The following is a 27794-nucleotide window of genomic DNA, read 5'->3' on the forward strand; positions in this document are numbered from 1 at the left end:
ACATTTTGTAAAGAAAAACTACGCTCCTAGACTGAACTCTTAATACGCATGCGCATGACGTCATTTTCACAAATTCATGTTTTTGATGATGATGATGGTATTGTTTTCAAAAGTTTGCATTTTTAGCCCCCCCCCCAAACGCCATTGTCGTGTAAATGTTTAAAAAACATTTTTAGTTGAAAACAGTGTAAACGGCCTCTTAATTTTTTTAAGTTAGTGTAGGCTACGTGGTCAGCGAGAAGACATTAGTGAAAAGCATATGATGAGAATCATGAGATATGCGATGATGTGTGAAGAAAACAAGGAGAAATCAAGGTAAATAATTTTAATATTTTTATTTTATATATTCTGCGTCATTTCAAACCATGGAGTAATATTGTGAAATTATGCACAAAAAAAGCACAAATAGCCTATATTATTTAGGCTAATTGAGTCTAGTGATATAACTATATAATCGCTCAGTGTACTGTAAGCATAGGTCGACTTGTATAATCTTTTTTTTCTCCGACTTGCATGTATAATCTTAGGTAGTATAAGTGCTTCCTTGTCTTGTGTCATGTGATCATCATCTATCTTCATGACTGCGGTACTGTGAAGTTCAAAGGTCCAGGCGCCTGTAGGTGTTCAAAAACGCCCAACAGACAACATCTGTGTTTAATCTGGCAGTGAGAGCGAGGAGTAACTGATTTATACTGTAGTTTCACTTTTACCACATTTACAAACACAATGGCGCGCGAGGAAGTAAACAATGTGACTGTTTCTCAGGGAGTTCGTATGCTGTTCAGTCTAATGACTCCTAATGAATCATCATTCGCGACTGTACAAGAGGTGCCGACATATGTTAATCAGGTGAGTCTGACGTCATTACCGCGTTCCTGGAAAACTTATGAAAACAAATACGAGATTGCATCGGCTAACTTACTTATTATACGAGCTACACAGTGCTTAACAACAACTATAACAACGCACACTCAGAGAGAGTTCGACAGTGCTTACATACACAATGTTATGTTTACATCTATCAGCAAAACTTGTCCTCGTTTTTCTGTTTTACCACGTGTAGCCACTTACTTTTTGTTAAAAGTATTGTTAAATGCTCAAGTATCGTGCAATAGTGCCTGAGTCTAAAGCACAGTAGACAGTAGACAGTGAAAAGTACAGTAATGTAAATGACAAAGGACAGTTATGTATACGCTATGTTAAATAACATAACGAGGGTGGAATATGGCCTTCCCCCATTGTATCAGGTACCATATTTCAACGTGTTGGTGGATTTTTTTTTTACTATTGCTTGCTCTTATAAATTTTATAAATACAAAACGACTGTAATGGTTTCTTCAGCGGGGGGTTTTCAGTATTGATAATGCATTACCAAACACTTTCACACACTGACACGATGCTCTGACTTTAATGGTGACCCCACCCATGTTTTCCAACAAGTCTAATTCCAAGGGTTTAAATGATGCCATAATTGCATATTGTACCTTTAATGGTGTGGGTTTTTCATTTTATTTTCATCAACGTGCAAAAACAGTGAACACCATGCCTGCAACAATTGGAAAATAAGTCTGCCACCTGTTCAGGTTTTTAAGCCCTACAGCGGGGTGCTCGCTCCTCACATTTTAACAGACCCATATGTGTGTTTTTTGGTTTGGCTGCACTCAAATCAACACATGTTTGTTATTTGAGGTAAAACACTCACATTTTTACAGGCCTCCATAAACACATGAATAGAGAAATTGCAATTAACCACACAGCAGGAATCCTAATTGTTGTAATTCTGTCACAAACACACACTATGTAGTTAAATTGCCTCCCTCACCATTCCTGCAGAACTTTATTTGAAGTTTCTGTCTCTTGATGTGTGTGAGTGAGACAATAGAAATTCTCGGTTTTCTTGTCTCAGTCAATACACAGATTTGTGCTTTTAACATTTTAGATATTATCTCCGATCAGTTTGATTGAAAACTGTCATCGCAGTCCCATTGTTGGAGAATAAATGTGAAGTGAACCGATAAAATCTAAATACAAATTTTGTATTAGAAATGTGTAAAAAGACAGTTTAGCTGACAGAGCATTCCTTAAAAACTGTTTCTGTTTTTGTGTTTTTCTTTGTAAAGTCAGATGAACCGTCCAGAATATGACCAAAAAAGCTAAAGAAAAAACCTAAAATACTAACATCTGCTTCACAAATGTCATTTTTTCCTTGGTGAGATCTGAGTCCACAATCACAGCTTTATGTACAACTATTAACAGCCCCTCAACAATTTTTGCAAGCTTAAAAAATTTTACTGCAGGGCTAATCGCTGTTTTCATTTAGTTTTTCAAACTTTCGAAATTGAAGTGCACTTGTTCTTATAGTTTTCTTGTTACAAATAAAGTAGCTCATTGAAGTTGAATATCTAATTACATGTAGGTTGAATTTCATGTACATTAACATTAGTTTGTAGGTTTTGGAAGTTACGTATTTGTAGCACTAGAGATTCGCTGCAGTCGGCAGCCAGATGTGTCCAGGTTTGCGTGTGATAGGGGTTCCCAAGTGGTCTATCCTGCCTCAGTTCACATGTACACACACACACACACACACACACACACACGTCGCGTTCCACCTGTAGATCTACTCTATAGTGTTGCTCCCTGCCCCCCCACTCCGTTCAGTGTGCGTGTGTGTTTGCATGTGAGAAAGCGAGTCTCGGGTTTCACACTGCAAAGAGTGACCCGGAGTTCTGCCAGCACCACATCTGTTAAGTTTTTAATTGGTCTTTTGTGATTTGCCCCATGTTTTGATGGGTAATCCGAGTTCAAGAAATCCTGAAAAACCTCAGATCCAAATATTTAAAGTTAAACATTGCTGGCAAATTATAAATGTGGTGATTTACAGAATTATACATCTAATAGTCCTGTCTTGTTTCTGATGTTCAGAAGATGGTAGTGATTGTTTTGAGATCCCAACCTCAGTGGAACCTTACAATTCCTTACACTCCAATCCAACACACTTTGGTACTTTTATCCAAATTTCATTGCATTCAAGGTGTACATTATTAGGGATGCACAGTACAGTTTATCATGTCATATTGGGCATTTAATTTGTAGCACTTAACAATTGATTTTAGTTTTTAGTGTTTTATTTTTATATTTTATATAATATAGTGTTATATTGTATATTGTATTGTACACACACACACACACACACACACTTTTTAAAGCGACTTAGGATTTATTCAAGGTACTGTATTTTATCAGTTCATTCAATCCCTGGGAATTTAAACCCATGACTTTGCTACATAATCACCACACATACTTTATATTTATTTGCTGACAGTGGTCTTGTGTGTGTTGAATTTTTATGCTTAGTTTACCATGCATTTTTTTAAGTCATGTGTAAGTCTTACAAAATGTGACTTAATCTTTTATATTAAGATGCAGCACTTCAAAGTTTCCATAAAATGTACTGTCAACAGTATTGCCACAGTATTTAAAGTTATAATAATTATTGTTTATTCACTGCTGGATTTTTTTGGTGTGTTGTAGGCCACACCATATTTCATTGGTTTGATATTATTGGAGGTTGTGTTGGGATGGTTAAAGACAGATGGCCCTCGCATCAAGACCAACGACTTCATCACGTCTTTGTCCGCAGGGATGATGTCTCGTCTGCCTCAGTGAGTTGACAACAACTTCCCAAGCGTCAGAACTGGCTGTAGTAATCACAGGAAATGATTGAAATGTCTTAGATTTCAAACATCGATTTTGTTAATAGTCGTACTGTATATCAGATATCACTTGACCTTACAAAGAGACATGTTTATTTGCTGATGAGCTCTTCTCTTTGTTTCTTTCTATAGGCTCATGGTAAGAAGTTTGGAACTTTCAGCTTATATTTATGTCTGGAACAACTTCCGTTTATTGGAGCTTCCCTGGGATTCAGCTTGGACGTGGTGGCTTGCGTTTCTTGGTGTGGACATGGGATACTACTGGTTCCATCGATTTGCCCATGGTATGTGGATATCCTGCCAAATGCACTGCTATTATATCCGTCCATCTGCTTTAAAGGAGTTCACTGAATGTAAAAATGGAAGGTCGTAACATTCCAAAATGTACAGGGTGTGCTGCTTTCTTCTTGTGAATTTTAATATGATTTTTTTTTGTAAATGTAATTGTTTAATCTAGTACTAATAGCATTTTACACCTTTCAGTTCCAACTGGAATAGGAACTATTAAAATAGTCATTTTCAATCTCCTTCCATGCAGTTTATAGTGATATAATGACCAAAAATAAAACTCGAAAGAGTGCCATAAAAGTGGTCGATTCTACTTCTGGTAAGGTACGTTTTTGTGAAAAACAGACTGAAATTTAGGTCATAATCCATTGATAATCCTGACCAAATTAAAAAATGAAAAGAGTTTTTCATTGCGATTAAACTAGCTTTTGAACATGTGTAGGAAGCACTATTTGTTTCTGAAGTCATATTTGTGGATGTTAGTTTTATGTTCTTGCCATAATGGCTGGTTTAGTTCCGTGATAATATTGTTTTGACCCCCCTGTGTCTTCAAGGATCGTACATCTTGCTACTTTTGCGAGTTCATAACTTGGAAGAGCAAGTAACTGATGACTGTTTTTGATTTACCTCAGACTCTATAGGAGTTTTATTTTCCATATTTCAGTAAACACATTTATATACGGTATAATCTGTCTTCTATCCAGATGTGGAAAATGCATCTTAGATGAAGTGCTTTATCTGGCCTTGCATATGAAATATCAATCTGTCAAGAAGTAGGCGATTGCAAAAGTTTGCGTAGCATGAGAGTTCAGGCGGAGAGCCGTGAGACATGTGTCCAAACAGAGGATAACATTGTCACAGCTGTAATCTTTGAGTGCTGTGGTGTTTTTCTTCTTTCTTCAATTGCAGCCGTCACAGAACAGCATTGCCAGTAAACATACTTTGGTACCATGCTGTAGATTGTAAATCTGCTTGAGACAGTGGATCTTGCTCTGGGAGTAGCTCTCCAGTATGCTGGAGAAAAAGAAAGCGTAATCGTACTTTTGGTTTACCAAAACACAATGTAACAGGCTGTTTTTTTTCTTCTCAAATGCATATTGCTAAATAGTTTGCTCCATGTCCTCTTCTACTCCACAAGTAAACATCCACACTGTGTCAGAGGGCCAGGGCATTGACTTCAGTTTCTTCCAAGTGAAAAAGGTAAAAGCAGGCCACTGCCCTTCGCTTCTGAAGTATGCTTACCATATGCTACACCAATTCCATCCATTTGGGATTTAATGTTGATACGATGGCAGGATGTTTTTTTCTAAATTACATCTCTCCAGACTTCACTTGGATCCCTAAATAAAGTGATGAGGTGCTTGTGGCTGTCATGTTATGTTTTCCATTGTCCCGAGCTCCTGCTCCGAGTCGGAAATGTCATTTATGTCAGAGGTCTCCTGTGCCCAATTTGTTCTTTTTGAAGTCAGAGGAAATGATTTGTCTAGTTTTCTATTCCATCCCTGTCCAAGATGACTTCTTTTGGATATCGTATGGTTATAATTCATAAAAGGCCCAGACATATTGGCCTTTCTTTTAGTTCTTTAGTTTAGCTGCTATACTTTACAACCAGAGAATATTACTGACAGAAGAATCGAAAAGAGACGAACCAAGTTCTGATTCGTTCTTTTTTGTTCTGAATAAGTCTTTTGAGCGTTTTATTATAATGAACTCACTCAAAAGAGTCATTTGTTGATTAATTGGACTACTCTGGTCACTTTTTTTTTACATTCAACCACTGAGGGCAATTCATATGCTATTTTGAATAAGAAACAGTTCTCTATTCCCAAACCTAGACCGAAATGTAAAATGACAGATGACAGCAGGGCTGTCCCCCGGAATAACTAGAAATGGCCAAATTGTCCACCCCAAATTTTGATATTCTTGATGCTGCTCTGCTGCACTCCATTACACTCCATTTGTTGCTAGGTTGACAAATGTAAAATGTTACATTTTTAGGTTGGTGTGCCTCAGCAGTCTACCAGTGCTCGCCTGTCAGAATGAGCGAGATGGCCAATCTAATCAAAGAAGGGTTAGTGCGATTTCCAACGCATCCCTTTATTTATAGCAGTGAAAGGGTGCGTCATACGATGTAAGTAGCTAAACATTTAATATTCGATAACTGTTTTACGATAAAAACGTTCAGCGACCAACAGTAACATCAAGTGATGCAAAGCTCTTGATATTTTTTTATGAAAGTGCACCATTTTTAATTGAAAATATGAGATTATTTATGTAAATCATAACTGAATTTGACGTGACAAGAAACGTTATGCATTTTTACATATTAGGCAGATGAAAATAAGAGTGAATGTGTGTGCATATTTAAAAAAAAAATTACTTCATAACTGCAATAGAACTGGAATGATATGGCTGTAATGATAATTAATAATATAAAAAAGTGTTAGAGAAAGTAAGAGAGCATTTTCAATTGCCATGGTAACATGAAATAAAAATATATAGAAACTTTTTAAAACAATATCAATATTTTTGCATTGAGTGTAAATGTTATTATTTTCAATGACCAAAAACCTGTGAGCAGCAGCTCTGTGACTAAACCACATGTCCACCTTTGTTATTTCAGATTTTACTTCTGACCATTGACTTGAGAGGTTAACAGCTGGTCTTAAGGTTTAGCTAATGATCTCCGAATAGTTTTCATACTCGGTTTTGGCTCAGTTGTCTCTCTGAAGCTTTTATCTAAAGCTCTATTCTTTTGGGACTTGTAAGCCATAAATCTTTATTCTATAGCATGAAAAAACAATTTTATGGGCATAACGGCAGAAATATAACCACTATAAAACTATACTGACCCTAATTAGTGCCATTGTAAAATGGGAACAATTTTTTGATCATTTTTATGAAATTCTTTTTTCCCTGCACAGGTCACAGGTCCTTTTTTGATACTATAAGCATGCTAAGATCTGTTAAAAATGCTATAATGCTAAACATTTGTATTGTACAGTAGCAACCCAATTTTTGCATAATTTATCACTGCTGTCCTGAATGACATTTAAAACTAGATTCAAGTTTAAATTTAAGACCGATTTGCAAAGTAGGTGTTTTTCCTTGCCGTTTAATATAGTTAGAAATTCATATCCTCATAAATCAAAGGCTGCGTATGGCTTTGGTGGCTTTTGATGTTGTCCAGGCGTCTGCTTCTGCGTGAGCTATTTGCATGCGTCCATTCTGCTCTCTTCTGTCATTCCCTGTCACATTTTTTCCACATGTTGCCTTATTTTCCAATTGCCTGCAAACCTTTATTGCGACTCTCGGTGGTGTTTGGCCATTCCATGTCTTCCTCTAGCCATGCCACACTCCACTGTAGCAGGGCTGGCTTTCCGACCGCACGGTCGGTTTTGGCAACGTGAGCCAGACGAGGTTTATGGTTTAGCCCGGACTAGGTTAATGGTCTTCTGGATCTTTTTACGCATCAAGATTTTTAAAAAATCCGTAGACAGAGAAGTGTATTAAAATAGCTGCGGTCCCCAATGTGCAATTTAGGTAATACGGTTGTTCGCACTGTCTACATGCGCTTCTCTATTAAAACAAACTAAGTTGCAATTTGGATTGCTGATATTTCAATGTTGTTGAAATGAAATAAATTGGAACTCATAGTTGTATTTACACCATTTACCCGGTGTGTTTTTACTAGTGTGTGTTTTACTACGCTCCTTGGCATCAGTAGGAGAGAGATTTGATGCGGCCGGCTTGATGACAGCAGTAGTAGCTCTGTTTTCTCTGCCGCTCTCATGATTCAGGTCCCCATATGCTACTATTTTCAAAGAGCTCCACCAAAACCTCAGCTTAACCCTTCGTTCAGGAACTCTGAAGCAGCCCGATGGGCTTTTGACAGGAAGGCCATGGTGGCTGCTGCTGCATTAGGGCTCCATCAAGTTAGTCTTTGATTTCTCAGTTTCATGAGTCATTAGCAATGAAAGATGAATGGTGGGCTCCAGAAGTCTGAGACCACATTGAAAATTTGGGTTTCAGAATCTACTGTAGTTTAAACATGGAAGTAAAGTTTTTGGATTTTTGAAAAACCTAAAACAAAGAAATGTTACGAGGTAAAATGAATGAGAACTATGAATAAGATTCTGCATTTTTCCTTGGGTCTGTATATACGCTTGCTTCCATTTAAAGCACAAGATACTCTCTGTGTCCTCCTCAAATATCATGCTGGAGAACACAATCTTCAGGTTTTACAACAATTTGTGGAAAAGGGACAAACCATATATGACATTCAGAAATGTTTTAAACTTTTCACTCATATTGTTATACTTATAATTTTTTAATGCAAAAAATTGAATTAGTTTAAATCAGAACATTTTTGCAAGTGGTTTCTAGTGGACCCTGCTGTATATCTTTTTTTTTTTTCCAAACATTTTTTTCAGTAGATGTTTCATTGCATCCTCAACAGTTTCAGAAGATTGATTTTCCTACAGTAATGCTCTCAGGTTGGAGTGCTTTTGATGGCAGACTCGCTTAAATAACCTTAGTTTTGGTGATTAGTTTGGCCTAAGGTTGCATTCTGTTCTTCCTAGATGTGTAGTATGACGTCTTTAGATTAATTACAAGTCCTGCAGGTCTTTGGATCTGGAGACCCACTTGGAAGCCCAAATTTTGTAAAGCAACATGCATTTCAAGTCCCCAATTCCCTCTCCTTTTCATTCACTTGAGTCACATAAAGACATTTGAATAATGATAGTTTGGGAAACTTTTGGTCCTTCCAAGGAGGATATTGTCTGGGTTTCTAAGACACACTTTTATCTGGTGTGCAGTCTAGCAGAAGTGTCATATTCTGTCATTCTTTTTACTTTATTTTGAGGTTTGGTTGAGGTTAGATGCTATAGGTTTATACAGGGGGCAGAGACGGTCATAAAGCTGGAGAGAAACTATAAACAAGTTATGGAAGGCAGTACGTAATGTTACATTCTTTATCACCTCACCCCATTCAATGTTTTTCAGTGGGAAAGGTGTTTATGGCACATGAGCCACTAGGTTTTCCAAAAGTAAACTTTGATCATATTAGAAATGGCATTTTGTGGCTGTCATTCTTGGAAGTGCTTGGGGCAAAATGAGTAAATATTACGTCTGATGTAACCTTGTATGCACAGAGAAAGGTTGTACGGAAGGTTTGATTTTATTTGCGCATTTTTCATTTGTAAATGGAATCCAAAAAGTTATAAAAAGAAAAAAGGCAGCTTTCTCCTGTAGCAAAAGGTCGCAGTAGCACATATTTTTACATATGCAACCTCCCAATATCAGGTTCAGGATACAGTAGTGGCACACGTTTAGCATTTACGCAGACGGTGGCAGTTGTCAAGACAAACAGATCACGTCAATGCCGCTGCGGGTTGTCCCAAAGGAGGCCGGGACTGGATGTTATTGTTTTCAAAAGGAATCCTCTTGGTGGAAGGCGGCGGGGTTTAACCCCAGGCCACGGGGGCTTCATAAATCTTCTCCTGCCTCTGGAAGTCCCCGGCCGTGCAGGTTGGAGGGCGTACAAAAGAATCGAACCGGCCAGGATGTGGAGCCAGGGCTCAAAACGAGCGCCCCCGGGACACTGCAATAATATCAACAATGTCCAGCAAATCAGCCACTTGTGTTTGTAGGCAAGTGTGTGCATATGTGAGTTTTGGACGAGGCCAAACCAAGCCAGTCTGAGGGATGTCTCTTGCTGTGTCAAAGATTTTTTCCCTCAGGATAGGAGTCTACATCCACCATATGCCATGAGTGAAATAAGACTAGGAAATTTTTTTTATTTTACAATAAATTGCAATATTCTTTTGAACTTGATTTTGATAGCTTCTGCGACACTAGTGTCACTTAGCAAAATTTCAAAAATAAAACAACCCTCCTAAACGTGCCTCCTCACGTCGCGTCTCCCCCAACTCAAACATCCCAAATACAGCTCTTAAAGGGATAGTTCACCCAAAAATTCTGTCATCATTTAGTCACGCTCAAGTAGTTCTAAACCTGTATAAAAATGTTTTGTTCTGCTGAACACAAAGGAAGATATTTGGAAGAATGTTTGTAACCAAGCAATCTTCCTTTGTGTTCAGCAGAAGAAAGAAATTCATACAGGTTTGGAACAACTTGAGGGTGAGTAAATGATGACAGATTTGTCATTTTTGGGTGAACTAGCCCAATGGGTGCGTGTAAAGGCGTTTCTCAACAAGTAAAGGTAGGCTACCTTCAATAATACTTTTACCTGTGTTGCTTGGTGTCATGAGTTACCAATTGATTAGGCTAATAACACTCAGTCTAGAGGGAATATGAGCATCTAACTTATAATGAACCCATGCAATACTGGGCGCATTTTTTGACATGACGCATTTGATGCTGTCTAGCTGGACAAACCAAAGTAAACATTAACTTTTTTTTCTGAACTGGTGCATGATGATGCTGAATTTAAGTGTCCATTGTAATGCGTTGCATCACAACAATCCATTCTCATGTGACCTGTTAAATACTGCAGTCCAAAATAAATTTTATAAAATAAAAAATGCAGTGTATTGCAAAATTTCTAATGCATTGTCCATACACGCTTAAAGCAATAACATAGCGCAACCAGTGTAGTCTGATTCAAGAACAAATTAATTATTTTAAACCTATTCTTGAGTTTAAACCTATATTTTAGTGAATCAAAAGCATACAGCACAGATAGTGATTCATGAACAAATGAATTGTACCTAAAATGTACAGTAAGTTTACTCAGTATTAACACATTGTTTATGAAACCATTGTATAAGAGCAATATTGCACCTACATTTGCATTTTCCATGATTATTCATGTGCAGTGTAATTCAAAATATACCACTCTTTTTACCAATGTCTCCAGCTGCAGTTTTTTTTTTTACTGTGAGCAAAGACATTGTGAAGTATTGTGGTGTCAGACATGGTTTTGGTTGCCTCAGCTGAATGTTTGTGTTGGCGTCTTTTGTTCGCTGACAGCTTGTCCACTCTGCCCAGACATTCACAGTTCATTGATAACCTGAATGACATGGCATGCAGTCTGTCGCCACGCTTAGGCTCAGTGAGGCCCGTGGCATCATGTGGGGCCTAGTGTGAGGGTGACACTAAAGCTGAGGGGGTATTCACATGTTCGATGAAAAGGGAAAACGCAATATTTAATGCATGTGATGAAAATAACTTGACTGCCAAGTGTTCTTGGTCCCTTATAGTTTTTGTTAATAGGTTGTTTGAATTAACATATTTACAAGTAGAGAGATTACATTTATTTTTCCTTTCAAAATGTTTCTGCAGTACACTTTAAACTCTGCAGTGTAATGCACAATGGCGTAGTGCATTTTTTTGTTAGTTTAACCCTTGTGTGAAGGCCTCTCACCTTATTCATATCTACTGTTACAGCACGGTTATTTACGGTGAGGTAATTGTACATGAGTCTGTATTTTTCTGTTCCTGTACTTTGCATCCATACTAGAGTTTACAGATAAGAACCTATTCAGGTACAATAGACCCTGAACCTTAAGGTGATTATTTTGTTTTACAAAAAATGTACATAGGCTGTGTTCACACTTGTAGTTTGGTTTGCTTGGTTTGTTTGGTCCGGAAAAAAAAAAAAACATTTAGTCCTGGTCCGCTTAGCGTTCACATTGGCATTTTAACACTGCACCTAAAGATACCAAACCTAAAGGCACAGGGATATGTTCACAACCTGATTGGCTTTTATTACATATATTTCGTGATGGAATTTACCGAACTTCCAAAACAATGCTGTGTGCAGGGCTAAATACGCTCGTTGTATGCGCGTAGCTACAGTAAAATGACAGTGTTTTGAACTTGTGAAGAGCTTATAAAATTTGTGGTGGAGTCAAAACAGCGGCAGGAATCACACACAAACAAAGATCTGCTGCAAGGAGACGCTCTTCTAATGCCTGTACCGAACTGTGATGGCCTGATGGGCAACATCGCGACTATGACGAGAAAAAAATTGTTTCTTGAGCACTGTGTCCTTTTTAGGGCCGCATCTTGTGACATCATGTCCCGTTTTTGGTTCGTTTACATGTCTTTGGTCCGTGTTGCAATCATATTTCATACAAACTGCACCAGAGTTTGTTTGGAAGCGGACCGAGACCCATCTTCTCAGCTTGTCACACTTATTCAAATGACCGCAATCACAGAGCAATCGCACCAGGGTTCGTTTTAATAGAACCAAACATGCGAAGTGTGAACACACCCTTAATTTCATTCATTCATTCTGATGCCATGACATGGTTTGGATATTAATTTGCATTGAGAATATTTTGCCTTGGGCCAGTAAGTGTCCATTAGCAGACGCACCAAGAGCACTCTAGTAACCCTAGTTGATCTCTCCTTGAGTGTTGAGGCCAACCTAATGCTTTTCTTTATCCTTTTATAGTACACACTGCTTCCTGTGCAACCAAATGCTATTTATCCCTGTATTTTTTGAGAAAAGAACAGAATCTCTGTGTCTGAGAAGACCGTGGTCTTCAGGCATGATGGGAAAGTCTTTTCTGTGGCATAGGTTCTCATCATTAAAGCTCTTCCCCTCTGAATACTGCCTGCCAAACTATGCGGCTTCCAGCCGAGGCCGGCGCACGAGGACACGGATTGCAATGAGGCCTAGCTGAACATACTTCCTACCGGTGACACCCCACATCAATCTTACACTGCACTGCCCTAGGAGGTGAAAGCATGGGCTCACACACTCTCAAACACTGACTGGAGCTCTGCGGGTGTGTTTTAAGAAAAACCTCTGATTTCATCTCTTGATTCAAAGCAGAACGCTTTAAAGAGTGTAATGTATAACAAAGTAGTATTAGCTCTTGCAATACTTCATTTAAAGTTTGGAATTTAAATTTAAATTGTGTTATTTTTATGTCAAATACTTCTATACGCGTGAAGTGTGGAGAAAACTAAATAAACGAAACATTTCTCTGTTGGTTTTGAGAGCCCCGACACTGCAACAACTGATGCCGTGAGTCAATAGCAGAAAGTGGAAACCTGTTTGGAAAAACAGTTTTCATTTTATATATATATTACACACACTGAAAACATCTCTTCCTGGTCCTGTTATCTGGATTAAGTGGACTGGTTGATGTTGTTTTCTCAATGGAGAGCTTTGACTGCTCACTTTGCCGCTGGCCTGGTGATTCTAACATCTCGGCAGAGCCCCACTGGCAGAGAGGAAGGTTTCGTTCTTATGCTCTCACCACGATGTGTTTTTTCAGCTGGATCACAGCATTTCACTGGGAACTTCACCAGCTCTTAGATTTGATGGACCTCACACTTACACAAGGCCTTCGACAATCTCAGAGAAAAATCCTAAAGAGATTTGACAGTGTTGGTCATCTCATTAGTGCTGCCTGCTAAGGCAGGCCTGTAGACTTCATTGAAGGAGGAACCTAAGCCGTATCAAAGGACCAGAATATCATGGAGAATTGAAACAGAAATTTCACAAGAAATTATATTACATTACATTTATAAAAAATAAAAAAATAAAAAAAATTTTTTATTGGAATGTTAAAGAATATTTCCATTTGAGTCTCATTGTCTCATTCGGTTACTTGTTCTTGTTCAGAAGAATGCCGACAAATCTTCCTGCCAAAGAAGAGATTGGTGGTTTAAATATGGCTCTTAGGGTCCCTTTTAACGTTGGCAAACTACAGATTTGCTTATCAACAATTTCAAAGCATGTCTAATGCCAAAACATACAAATTAGTCCCATTCATTGCTGCTTCTCATCGAGTTAGATTCTGCTTATTATTTCAAAAATGTCATTCAGCTGTCTTTCTCTTTTTTTGTTGTCATTTCAGAGTTAAACTTTCTGTGGGCTGCTCATCAGGTTCACCACAGTTCTGAATACTACAATCTGTCGACAGCACTACGCCAATCTGTCACTCAGCAGTTTTCCTCATGGGTATGAAGTCCCTGCATCTCACTAATTAACCTATGATAATTTTGGCACGATGCATGATAGATCACATAACAGTTATTAGTTAATGAGCTCTAGCCGTGTAGCTAATGACCTATTATGAAGTGATATTTTGTGTTTTATCAGCTGTTTTACCTTCCGTTGGCGCTGATGGTCCCTCCGTCAGTGTTTGCGGTGCACGTACAGCTTAACCTGCTGTATCAGTTCTGGATTCATACTGAGGTACTGTGGGATTTGTCATTACTAATGGTTTGGCACATTTCAAATCTTTTAGTGGCACATTATACGATAAAATGAAGCCTTTTCTTGCTCTTTTACCATTCCGGGATAGTTTCATAGCGTGTTAAACTTAGTTTAGCCATTTTCAAAACTCTAATCATTTGTAGGTTTGCAGTTTTGCCCATTCTGTGGTTATGAATACCACACTCAATCATAAGTAATGAGATTTTGAGATTTTATGAAATATTCCAAACAGAAGCCTTACATTTGCCATTTTAAATGGGCTTCAGTATCAGCTTTACATTCGGGGATCATTTGGGAAATGGATTTGGAATCACTTCCATCTTGTAGAGCTCTATTAGTGAAAACAGTCTTCACGTCTCCAATTTTCTGAGGGGTATAATTTATGCTCCCTTTATAGGCTTTTTTTGATGTCATGTAATTTATTGGCGTCGAATTCCCAGTCCTCATCCAACATTAGAGCACGAGTTAAGTCGTGAGGGAGCTCTTTTCTTTTAAGATAAAATTCAGCTGTTGCCAGATCTCTCATTACATGGAAATAATGGCCCACTGAAATATGGTGCTCACTTATGCTGAGCTGTTCCCATTTTGCAGACGTCAAAAATCAAACACTCAAGTAAAAAACCCGATGGTCAGCCCTAACACCTGCGATATACGCTTCATCAAGCTGAAATGGATGTTTATATCCCGGTAAAATAAGGCTGGCTTTTTAGCTCACCATAAAGCTTGCTCATAGCTTGCGTGTATTTATGAGTGTGTGTGTTAGTAGACTTATTGGCTTCTTTATGCTTCTTCTAATCCAATGTAATGTTTGTTTTACATCCAATCTATAAATATTGTTCTTTCCATCTGGAAATTTGGCCACCTTTCTCTTTCCGTAGTTAGCAGAGTTTCGACCGAGCTCATCAGATAAGAAAACACTATGTATTAATGATGTCTCCAAGTACATTTGTGAACATCTGAACCAGTCAAGGTTCCACAATCCCTGAAGAGCACATTTCTTCAGCATGTTACGCCAAGATAAAGACAAGGCACTCAATAGGGAAAATTAATCACATGCTGTATGTAAGACTAATATTACGATTCGGTCTGCCTGTCCATATGAAAAATGTTGAAGGAGGACAATGGGCTTAACCCATGATCATTTGTCTTTGGGTCTTTTGTCTGTGGTTTACATACTGAATATAGGAGCGACATGTTGCTGTTGCCCTTTTGTGCATTAAAGGAAAAGGTTGTTAGTGAGGTTAAAGAGAGCGTTCACCCAAAAATGAAAATTCTGTCATCGTGTACTTATGATACCCTAATATCATTCCAAAGCTGTATGACTTTATTTCTTCTGTGGAACACAAAAAAAGTCATTTTAAATATTGTACTAGTCATTTTTGTCCATGTAGGTTTTCAGATTTAAAAAATGACACAAAATGACCATAAAAGTGAACCCAAATTAAAGTCATTATTCATCGATAATCTTTCCCTCCGGTAAGCCGTGAACCATTGTGAATTGAACTTGGAGAACAGTCAGATTTGTGAACAAAACAATTTAAATTGGTTGAATTTCACAGTTGAATAACATTCAAATGACTTTGAATATAGTGCACAAGTCACATGGATTACTTTTATGAGATTTTATGGTGCTTTTCATCTTTTTTGGAGCTTGGAAGCCTTGTAAGAATATTATCTGTGACCTTGTGAAACTATTTCTATTTCTATTGTGAAACTATTTCTATCACTAGATTGTCAAAGATCTTGGACCTCTGGAGTGGATCCTAAATACTCCCAGCCACCATAGAGTTCATCATGGTAAGTGTTATTAACCTTTGACAGTAGAATTGCATTGCACTGTTCCCATAATGCATTGGTGTTAGTTTATCGCTGTGGGTCAAAAGCGAAGCATATTTTGTCGGCTGAATTGTCATTGAGATCTTATCATGTGACATAAGTAGCACTCTGTTAATACTGGCTATACACTTTATTTGAAGAAAAAACAGTGATTCTGTAACAACTAGTCTGTTATCTATGTAGTGAATCATTAACATTTGACCATGCATTCGCAGGGCGAAATCCATATTGCATCGATAAGAATTATGCAGGAATTCTTATCATATGGGACAGGATGTTTGGTAAGTTCTGTGTATGCTTTTAATCTGTCGACCAATAGACTCTTGTCTGATTGAATGAAAACAAGCCCGATCTGTGCCCTAGTAGCACATGCATCCAATAAACTGTCTTCCATAATTTCATGTAATCTTTCTACTGTCTGTGGTAATAAAAATGGCACAAAATAGCAGGGTCTATTCTTATATAAAAACACAAATGATGATCTGTAATGCACTTTTTGTGATTGTACTCTAGTATTGTGATTTAGGATCGCACATGCAGAAAATGTGATGTTCTCTGCTCTTTTCCATATAGGTACGTTCGCTCCTGAAAGTGATAAAGTGGTCTACGGGCTTACACACCCAATAAACACATTTGAAGTCTGGTCTGTCGAGGTTGGTACACTACAGCTTGGAAAATGTTAATACAAATGTTTTATGGAATTATTAATAGTTTTATTTCACAAATTTTAAAGGGATAGTTCACCCAAAAATTTAAATTCTGTCATCATTTACTCACCCTCAAGTTCCAAACCTGTATGAATTTATTTCTTCTGCTGAACACAAAAGGAGACATTTTATCATTGACTTCCATAGTAGGAATGGGGTCCATCAACTGTTTGGTTACCGACACTCTTCAAAATCTCTCCTTTTGTGTTCAGCAGAAGAAAGAAATGAATACAGGTTTGGAACAACTTGATGGTGAGTAATTGATTACTTAATTGTTTTATTTTTGGGTGAACTATTCCTTTAATACTAATGTTATAATATTTTTAAATTCTTTTTATTTTTTTGTTTTAATACTGATCTCTTTTGTAATATCTAAGTTTAAAAAAGTATCCTGTTTTTGAGATCATCTTTGCATTTATGTCTGTTTTGGGGTTAGTTTCTTTACAGTGGTATCGTAACATACATGGGCTCAGTGATCATATTATGTAAGAAAAGTTAACATCATTTATAAACAATGTTTAGATTAATTTACCCCTCTAATTCCATCAAGACCTTTGACTGGTGAAAATATCAACACTGCAGATGAATTGGGTTTCACATAATGGGCTCTAGTGTATCAGACCAATCTAATTTTAGAGATGTAAATATCTAAGCAGAGTCAATGGGAGCCGGCTTCTGCTCACATTACCGTGCTAGTGGAAAAGCCATGCTGTAACCATAACATTATTACTTCACTTTAAACATACGACTCGGGAGAGGTGAAAGAGTCCTGCAAAACCAAATGGAGGTTGTGTTTGATTATTTTTTCTCTGCTCTCCTGTGGCGGTCCGGGGTAAGAGCGATCTGATGTGTGTGACAAAAAGCATTAAGACACGAGGACTAGATGATGACGAATAAAATGAATAAGAAAAATGTTTATCTTTTGGTGAAATATAAACTGTGCTAAAAAAAAAATCTGAGTGAGATGAAAAGTCTTAAATACTAATCAAAAGGATAATATTTCACGTCATAGTTGAGTGAACACAGTTTTTGGGTAATGCAGCATTAAAGAGGTGGCTTAGTGTAACGGCTGCTTGTGCCATGTATGGTTTATGCCCTCATTCTTCTTTTCTTTCTCCTCTAAAGTTCCTTTATTACCCGTACCTGTGGCAGAGGTTCTGGGAGGCTGAAGGAATTTCAAATAAGCTGTCCGTCATTTTTAAAGGGCCAGGCTGGACTCCAGGAAAACCCAGATTAGGAGACATTGCTGATATACCCGAGGTGGGAATTTTTTTTAAAACTCTACTGTCTCTTATTCTGATAAAACGGTAAACAGAAATTAGTTGAGAATATAATTTAAATTCTAACCAAATTCCTAAATGTATAGAAAATATAATGAAAATGTAATGAAATAAACTGCTGTATTTTAAGAATTCATAGACATGTTTTTTGGTAGAAATTTGTATTTGATTTATACTACTATGTAAAAGTTTTGGTCAGTTTTTTTTAAATGAATACATTCAGCAATCATACATGAAATTGATCAAAAGTGACAGTAAATACTTTTCCATTGTTACAAACATTTTTATTTTAAATAAATGCTGTTCTTTTGACATTTCTATCTATGAAATAGTTCTGACAAAAATGTATAATGGTTTCCAGAAATAAATATTAAGTAGAACACTTGTTTTCATCATTAATAATAATCATACATTTCTGAAGGATCATGTGACACTGAAGACTGGAGTTATGATGCTGAACATACAGCTTTGATCACAAGAATGAATTAGATTTTAAAAAAATGACTAAAATAGAAAACCGTTATTGTTTGCTTATGGTTAGATAATATGACCAAAATCTTATATCACGACATGAGTAATTTTATTCTCGTGATAATTATATTTATCATGATAGTTACTTTTGCTTTAAATAAGGTTTTTATGATATGAACTGAAATTTCATTATTCTCATCACCATTTTCAATATAATTGAATAAACTAATACTAGCCTAAAAAACTCTCAAGCTTACCGAAGACAAGTGATAAAGAAAGAGCAAAGAAAACAAACTACAACAGAACAAAGACACAGAAATGAAATAGATCGATAGAATGTGAAGAACTTCAAGCACTAGAAAGGCTACATAAAATGTATAAAGTTATCAAATTCATAAAAAAAGCAATGAAAAGTCTTTACTGTGTAATTTAAATATACATTTATTCTTATTAAAGTCAAGAGCAGTGAAAGATTTTCTCTTGTTGTTTGATTAGCATTAAAGGTCCCGTTTTTCCTGTGTTTTTGAAGCTTTGATTGTGTTTACAGTGTGCAATATAACATGTGTTCATGTTTCGCGTGTAAAAAAACACAGTATTTTTCACACAATTTACTTATCTGTATACCGCTGTTTTCACTGTCCTAAAAACGGCTTGATGATTTCCTTATTCTATGAAGTCCCTCCTTTAGAAATACGTAACGAGTTCTGATTGTGCCAGCGATTCCCGTGTTGTGATTCGACAGCAGCTTAGCGCACGTTGCCCGGAAAGGTCACGCCTCTTACCATAACGGGGAGATGCATGTGCTCAAAGTACAGCGTCCCTGAAGGCCAAACAAAGGTGATTTGACTCCGGGATGAAAATAACAGCGTCTGGATGACATGGCGACAAACACACTCTACAAACGCAACACTTCCTCTTCTCCACGTGGGAGAGCAACAAGACCACGCCCCCTTTTTCGCGTATTCTTGTGGGCGGAGGTTAGTCAACAAACTGTTCTACTGACATCATTGAAGCAGGAAGTACAGGGATGTAGTCCAAACCGGCCGTTCACTGTAGGCTTTGAAAGGGAACTTCTGTTAAATAAAATATCTCGCTTGGCATTAAACTTTGAGCTTTATAATTTTACAGGTATTATTTATGCTCTAACAGCAACATTACACACTAACTAAAGTTTGAAAAATTGGATCACGAAGAACAGGACCTTTAATAATGACAGCAGGTAAATTTGGATACTGTCACTTTAAGACCGACTGCATGGATCCAATATACGCATTCATTGTTCTATCTCAATTTCTCAGTGCTTTCTCAACTGTTAACGTTCACTTAAGACATAAATGGCAAATACATGTCACTTTGACACATAGGTATGTGTATTTAACCATTCAAGCCCAAAGGTGGCAAAAAGCACTCCGTTCATTTCTCACACGCTCTATGTGCAGCGGCTTCATGTCACGCATCTCTCAGCACTGAGAAACAGTCTCTCAGAGAGCACGTGCATTTACTAAAATTAGTTGTCTTTCGCTACTAATTGTGCTTCAAAGCTTAAAAACGCATGCAAACGATACGTTTTTGTGACCACACAGCAACGTCACGTGAGCGCAACCGCGATAGAGACGATAGTGCAAAATCTCTACCGGTTGACACATTTCTACCCGTTAATAGTGTCTACCGGTATATCGCACACCATTAAATGTGCTCAACCAATAGTATGGGTTAGCGGCAGGACTATCTGTTGGTCTGACCAATGAAAAAATGGAGTTAGTACTCAGGAAAACGGTTTGGAAATAATCTTTTGCGGTTCCATTTCTGCTTATGGTACAGAAATGATCACCTTTACCTTTAAATTGGAAACTCTTTTGTTCCTTGCCTTACTTGTCATTTACTACCTGCTGTTTCTGTAACAGGAAAAGAGGTCTCCCAAATGACTCCCTGAGTTCTCACATAAAAACAAACTCTCGTTTCAAACAGGCTTTACAAGTGTGCGCCTTTGCCAAATGAATCTTAACCGCCTTTGTGGGCCGAAGCACAATAGGCTCATTTTCACTCGTCTTTAAAAAGCAAGCTTTTTTGGGCCTGATCAAACAGCAGGCCTGCGACAAGGTTTTGAAGTCTTCTCATCAGGAGAGCGGCGGTTTGCTTTGAAACACGTCTGACTGCGCCACATACTCACAGACGCAGTTTCACACTCTGAAAAACCCTGTCTCTCTCTCTCTCTCTCTCTCTTTCTGTCGCTCTCACCATGTTACAATTAAAGCCACCTCAAAGTAGGCCCTGGTGATCCTAAACATGTGGAGAGAGCAGGAATTTGACAGAAATATCTTGAAAGGCCCTCGGTGATGCAGACCGGGGCGTGCCTGTTGTTTCTCCTGTGGAGTGGAGGAGAGAAGTAGCGAGGGAGGCCGGGTCGGATGTGTTGATTTCTGAGGGAAAGCAGAACACCGCGGAGGTGCAGCCACCAAGGTTCTGGTGTGAGGGAAACCCACACGTGTCTGCAGCTGAGCCAGCCTCAGGAATTTTTAGGAAATCAACAATGATCAAATTCGCAGTGATTCGTGCCTTAATAACTGATGTATGTAGCAGAGTTATTTTAGGTTGGGATCCAAACAGTGATGTAATTTGAGTTAGGAAGCCGAGCTGTTTTTTCGAGCATGGTAGCTAATTTCTTGCGGGTCCAAGGTAGTAACCAAGTTGACATTGGGTGCTTCTCAATTCTTATTTGTGCATCCTCGTTTCCTTTCCTCACGTCTTAGCTCCACCCCTTTAGGATGCGAGGGAAGGATGCAAGGAAAAGACGTGAGGACGGAGGAATTTAATGAGGTGAAATGATATATCCTCGCTCCCTTTAGCGTCACTTCAAAGCGTCGTCAATTATTGATGACTACACCACTGGATTTCGTTTGCACGTCGGGATTCTTGAACATTAGAGATAACTATTTATATTGTAATTGTTTCAATCCCTACACAATACCACATTTTTCCATATTTTATTTAATATTACCAGTTATTAATAACAACAAATTATTCCCAGTTATTAACTGCTTTTTATTTGTTGTATAGTATTACAGTTTGTTTCTTTAATTTTCTTGTGCTTTGATATAATTCTGCAACTGTCGGTTGTTGTTATTTGACATACATTTGTGTCTTGTACATGTAAACATAATAATAATAATAATAATAATAATAATGAATAAACTGTGGCAAGATGTGAAGGGGGAGGAGAATTTATACGTGCGTCACGTTTAGTCAATAAAACACTTCCGCGAAGGATACACCCGTGTATCCTCGCTCATGACTCCTCAGGAAGCCTCCTCACTCCTCGCCTCCTCGCGGTGCAATTAGAGAATTGAGATGTCCTACAAGATGGCTGAGCTCGGTCGGTTTCCGGGTCATAGGATGGAGGACGGAGGAGCGAGGAAACGAGGAGGGATATTGAGAAGCACCCAGTGGGTCTATCAGCTCATCAACAATCTAGACCATCTTTGACCAAGTAATGGCTTTAATTATCCTAATTGGAACCGCTATAAACCATGCAAAACCATCTACCTGTTCCATTTCTGGTTGAAAACAATAATTTATTCTACGACTTAAGATGGTCAAGATGTTTTTTTGAGCATGGTAGCTGGTTTGTTCCTGGTCCAAGGTAGTCTACTAGCTCTTACCAAGTTGACATTGGTCCTACTAGTTCTGATCAACAATCTAGACCATTTTAAACAATTGATGGCTCTGATTAACCAACTTGGAACAGCTGGAAACCATGTAAAAATCATCTAAAATCCTCTTCAGGACTAAATTAATTGTTTATTCTATTGCTTAAGGTAGCCAAGGTGTTTTTTCGATGATGGTAGCTGGTTTATTGCTGGTTCAAGGTGCTATGTTAGCTCTAACTAAGGCCTATCAGCTCTGATCAACAATCTAGACCATATTTGACCAACTAATGGCTCTAATTAACCAAATTCGGACAGCTAGAAACCATATAATAACTGTTATTATCCTGTATTAACTCACAGAGAATGCTATCATTCTGCTAAGTGGTAGCCAAAAAAATGAAAATTTGTAATTTATAAACATTATATTATATATGTTTTGTTTTTATTGTTTTTTTTCTACGATCAGATTACAGGAGAGGAAAAGCCCCACAATCCAGCATGGTCCTCTCCGATGGAAGCCTATGTGTTAATACAGTTCATGCTTCTGTTGGATGTATATAACAACTTGTTAATGGATGAAATGGTGGGTACCTTTTTTCCTCTTTTCACCGTTGAAATTGACATCAGATTTTCCCAGAAATGTCGAAGCCATCATCTGTATGCCATCTTTGATTGTCATCTACAAGATTTTTAAAAGCTTTTAATTTGCTGTGTGGTTAATGCTACCTCACAAGGTCTATTATCAACCTCAGTCTCTCTCTCATTATCCTAAATATCCTTTAATAATAAGGCCTTTTACTAGGCCTTAGTACAGACAGAATACTTTGAAGTAATCTTTATCTATTATTTTTCAACCCCCCCTTTTAAAAACAGAGATGTTCAGTTGCCCTTGTCCGTTATCCTTGGAAGTCCATGTTCCCCAGGCATAGTTTTGGTTAGCCAGAATGTGTGGCCCCACCCTGCCTCCCCACTGAAATGAAACGGCCTGTTTTCCTGTGATTCCTACCTCTGCGGTGCTCCTTTAGTTGTGGCTCTCGGTGAAGTGTCCCCTGGATCCCTCTCTGGCTCCACCAGCAAATAAAACAGCCAGTCGGCGGTCCAGCAACCAATACAAGTCCTCTGACAAATTTCCCAGCCCCTGGGAACCTTCCTTTTGCATCAATCACCTTTTCCAAGGAAAATAGCAAACCTGAGGCCTTCAGGCTTAGCAATAAATATTGTAAAAGTGTGTATTTATACCTCGTTGTCCGTTTGCATTCACTTCCATTAACACATGATGCTACAGCACTGCTTATACTGCCACTTCAAAAAGAAGGAAAACATTCATTTTTAGTGTTGACCAAGTCATCTTTCAATTGCATCATCCATGCAAGGCTATCAATCCTGCTGGATGTTTGACTAACTGTTCATTATGGAAGGTCTGTTCACTGACCTCTGCTGAAATGCAAATTTCAGGCGATGGTTCCCCCCCCCGCCTCCCCCTTCTGCCCTCTTGCTCTGTTATTTTTGAAATTGGATATGGAAAGGCTTTACAAATTAACTAATCAAAATAGTTTTTTTTTTTCCCTTTTTGTTAATTGTTGAAAAATGAGCCAGTGCTTTAGGGCTGAGGTCTGGGATCTGGATTCTGTCTAGTGTCACACAGCAAAAAGTCAGTAATTGTTTGCTGGTGTCATTTTAAAGACGTTATGAGGTCACTCACCTGACTTAACCTCTGCTGAGTATGGTGGGTTAGCAAGGTCAAGAAAACCTCATTAACATCGTTCCATGTATTAACAGCAAATCATCACCAGATCATGATTTCAGTATAAATCCATTAAAAGAGGTGTGCGAATTCAGATTTGGATGATACTTCCCTAATGGTTAGCCTTGAGTTCTTGGAGCGTCCCAGTTGTATTACTCTACTGTCCTGACACCTAAATTTGTTTGGCTACTTGTATTCAGCTGTCATGCATGCAGAAATCTTTCTATATTTTGACTGGATTGAATAAGACATAAGAACATTTCTCCAAATCATGACCTAAATTATTCTTCCACCATAGTACAAAATCAAGATATACAGTGCGTATTCTCACTCATCTATGTATACTATGTTACTTATCTCTCACCTGCAGATACATTCTGAGATGACTGTTCTTCTCATGGCTGCCCACGTATTACTTTCTCTAACCTCTCTGGGCTTCCTGATAGATCAGAGGTACAGCTCCTATATATTTTATTTATTTTATTTATTTATATATCTATTTTTATATCTATTGTGAATTGGACGTGAAGCATGATTTTTTTCTAGTGGGCCAGCTTTTGAAAACGTATTTGCTTGATATACAATGTAAACAACCCAAGGTTGAACAAAGTGTTGTACAGAACAAGATTACAATACATATTAAGAAATAGCATACACAAAACTACAATATTCATGAAGAATTGAAAGCCACATTAAAGGGTTAGTTCACCCAAAAATGAAAATTCTGTCATTAATTACTCACCCTCATGTCGTTCGACACCCGTAAGACCTCCGTTCATCTTCGGAACACAAATGAAGGTATTTTTGTTTGTAAGCTGATGGCTGAGAAAGGCCTCCATTGGCATTCAGTACATTTACACTCCCAAGACCCATAAAAGGCACTTAAAACGTCGTTACAAAGTCCATCTCACCACAGTGACTCTACAATAATTTTACGATGCGACGACAATAGTTTTTGTGCGCAAAAAAAAATCTAAATAACGACTTTATTCAACCTCTTCTTGTCTTCCGTGTGTGCCTCCACGACGCATGCGCGAGAATATGACGTAGCGCCAGCGTTCGGGAATCCATGAAATGCACACTTTAACCCCATTTTGAGAACTATGCCGAGACTTAAAGCACGATCAATGTAGAATTCAACAGCTTAGACACGCGCATCTTCCTCTGCTTGTAAACAAATCGCTTCTGGGTCATGTGTCCGAACGCCGGATCTGCGTCATATTCTCGCGCATGCGTCGTGGAGGCACACACGGAAGACAAGAACAAGTTGGATAAAGGTGTTATCTTGATTTTTTTTTGCGCACAAAAACTATTGTAGTCGCATCGTAAAATTATTGTAGAGTCACTGTGGTGAGATGGACTTTGTAAAGACGTTTTAAGTGCCTTTTATGGGTAAATGTACTGAATGCCAATGGAGGCCTATCTGAAGCCTTTCTCAGCATCAGCTTTCAACAAAAATATCTTAATTTGTGTTCCGAAGATGAACGGAGGACTTACGGCTGTCGAACGACATGAGGGTGAGTAATTAATGACAGAATTTTCATTTTTGGGTGAACTAACCCTTTAAGCAAATGAGTTTTAAGCTTTGATTTGAATACAGAAAGAGATGGCCGCTTTCTGATGGATACTGGTAGGCTATTCTAAAGTTTAGGGCCTACTATAGCAAAAGCTTGGTCCCCTCTATGTTTCAGTCTAGACCTACGGTATTAAGCGGTCTTGATGGAAACATCATACATGCACTATACACTAAACAGTACAGTACAAGTCAAATTGATCAAAAATACATAAATAAGATTTGTTTTTCTTGTACCTTTCTTTCAGGGCTAATGCAGCTGAATTGGAGATGATGAGATGCGTTTTGATAATGGCGCTTCATCGGTTTGGTTACATTAAACCTCTGGTGCCTCTTTTGGCTTTTCCAATGGAAGTAAGTTTGACTGACACACGCACGGCATTATCATAATCTCCATTACAGATTTCCATCTTCCATTGAAGCACAATATGCTCTTTGGATTATTCTCAGAACATGCTGGGTAACAAGCATGTTTTTTTTTTTCATGTAGCTCGAGTGCTGCAAAAGAGGGCCAAATCAAATACTACTGTAGCATTCTGATTTCTCAAATGTTTCACTCAAATTGTTGACTGAAATTATAGAAATTGACTGTTTCCTACTAGTGGTATCAGACTTGTCTATATGTGTTAACTTCGTCCAAAACGTATGTGTGTTCGAGTGTGTGTTTTTCGGATCTGGCACTGTTTCTTGCTGCACGCCTCGGTGATGTATGACTCCAGATGCATGGCCCAATTGACCATAAAATTGCTGTGTGTGTGTTTCTGGCACTTGTAGCGTGGGCCGTGCATCTCAGCTGACCTTTCATTAGTGCGCCACCTCTCTCTTCACAGCCCTCCCTCCATCTCTTCTCTTCTCACCATCCAATCTTTATGCAAAGGCAATGTTTCTGGAATCAATTAACCATGTCTGCGGCTTGCCGTGGAAGACTGATTAGATTTACACAAGAGCTGAATTGCTCATTTTACTTTGAGAACGTGCATCTGTAAGCTCAGGTGCTGAAATGCCCGCAGAACAGTTTTACACAAAAGTAGCGTCCTGTTGGATTTTTGTGTCCATGTGAACTGTATCCACAGACTCCACCTGATTGAATGTGTTTCGGTAATTGGACAGCATACCAGGGAAAAAGTTTCCTTTACTTTAGTCTATTTGCAGCAATGCCATTATAATCATTCAGAAACATTATCAGTTTCCTAAAAATTGCCCCATCAGTTCCACACTCATTCCAGCTTCTGTTTATTTCAGGTAGGGGATGATATTCTTCCATTCTTGCCTGTTTTTTTTTCCTTTCCATTCCGTGTTTTTCCACCCATCTAAGCTAATATTTGTCCTCGTCATTTCTCAAGGGCGAAACAAAAATTACACCGCTGCAAAGACCCACCCCACTTTTTTTGAAGGAAAAGGTTAAGATAATATTATCAAGATCAGCTTCACACAAAAGCTGCAGTCAGCAGCAGCGCTGGCTTATCTTTCCACAGCACCTGCAGGAGAGGAGCTCTGGAGATTGGAGCCTGGAGATTGGAGCCTGAATTAGACTGATAAGAACAGTATTAGCAAGTATTTCAGGTGATTGGGAACATTTGTTTCCACTGTTAGTTCTAAGGTGTCACCAGTGAATTGGGATTTGTGGATTGTTTGGGATATCTTGGAAAAGAAAACATTATAGCAGTGCATACAGGGAAAGAAAATTATTTCAAACAAAGTAGATATTTTATTTTTTAGTATCTTTTTAGGTGATAGACATAGAGAAAAGTTACAGGAAAATGTTGGAAGAGAGAGAGAGAATATTATATGCCAGACTTGAACCTACATTAAAATTAGCCAATGGTTTGTTTGTTTGTACATTTATTTAGCAATTTGACATCTAATTTAATATTTAGTATATGTTAATATAACCTCCATATTTACTTTGTACACTACCATTCAAAAGTTTGGGGTTCGATCTCTTATGCTCACCAAGACTGAATTTATTTGATCAAAAATACAGAAAAAAACAATATTATTATGAAATATTATTACAATCTAAAATAATTGTTTTCAATTTGAATGTATAAAAAATGTAATTTATTCCTGTGACGAAAAGCTGAATTTTCAGCATAATTACTCCAGTCTTCAGTGTCACATGATCCTTTAGAGTTAATTCTAATATGCTGATTTGGTGCTCAAGAAACATTTATTATTATTATCAATGTTGAAAATAGTTATGGTGCCTAATAGTTTTTTTATTTAAATGTGTTTTTTCTGGATTCTTTGAATATACAGTTCAAAAGAACAGCATTTATTTGTAATATAAATATTTTGTAACATTAAAAAGTATTTACTGTCACTTTTGAT

The 27794-nt window shown here is 37.9% G+C and overlaps 1 protein-coding gene across 2 annotated transcripts in view; it reads left to right on the top strand.

Annotated features, from left to right (window-relative positions):
- The first annotated feature begins 546 nt into the window (after positions 1-546).
- agmo (alkylglycerol monooxygenase) overlaps positions 547-27794 on the top strand; it is a 32170-nt gene continuing 4922 nt past the window's right edge. The window contains exons 1-13 of one of the 2 annotated variants that reach the window (XM_079823537.1): positions 561-616; positions 766-849; positions 3532-3662; positions 3846-3997; positions 13844-13947; positions 14089-14184; positions 15936-16002; positions 16257-16322; positions 16615-16694; positions 17874-18008; positions 22613-22729; positions 24261-24343; positions 25712-25817. In XM_079823537.1, the coding sequence (XP_079679663.1) occupies positions 775-849; positions 3532-3662; positions 3846-3997; positions 13844-13947; positions 14089-14184; positions 15936-16002; positions 16257-16322; positions 16615-16694; positions 17874-18008; positions 22613-22729; positions 24261-24343; positions 25712-25817 (1212 nt within the window). In that variant the 5' untranslated portion in view covers positions 561-616; positions 766-774. Of the gene's footprint in view, positions 850-3531; positions 3663-3845; positions 3998-13843; positions 13948-14088; positions 14185-15935; positions 16003-16256; positions 16323-16614; positions 16695-17873; positions 18009-22612; positions 22730-24260; positions 24344-25711; positions 25818-27794 lie in introns of both variants that reach the window. The other variant, XM_079823536.1, reaches the window with a different exon arrangement.

This window comes from Gobio gobio (assembly GCF_949357685.1).
Source record: "Gobio gobio genome assembly, chromosome: 8".
Classification (NCBI taxonomy): domain Eukaryota; kingdom Metazoa; phylum Chordata; class Actinopteri; order Cypriniformes; family Gobionidae; genus Gobio; species Gobio gobio.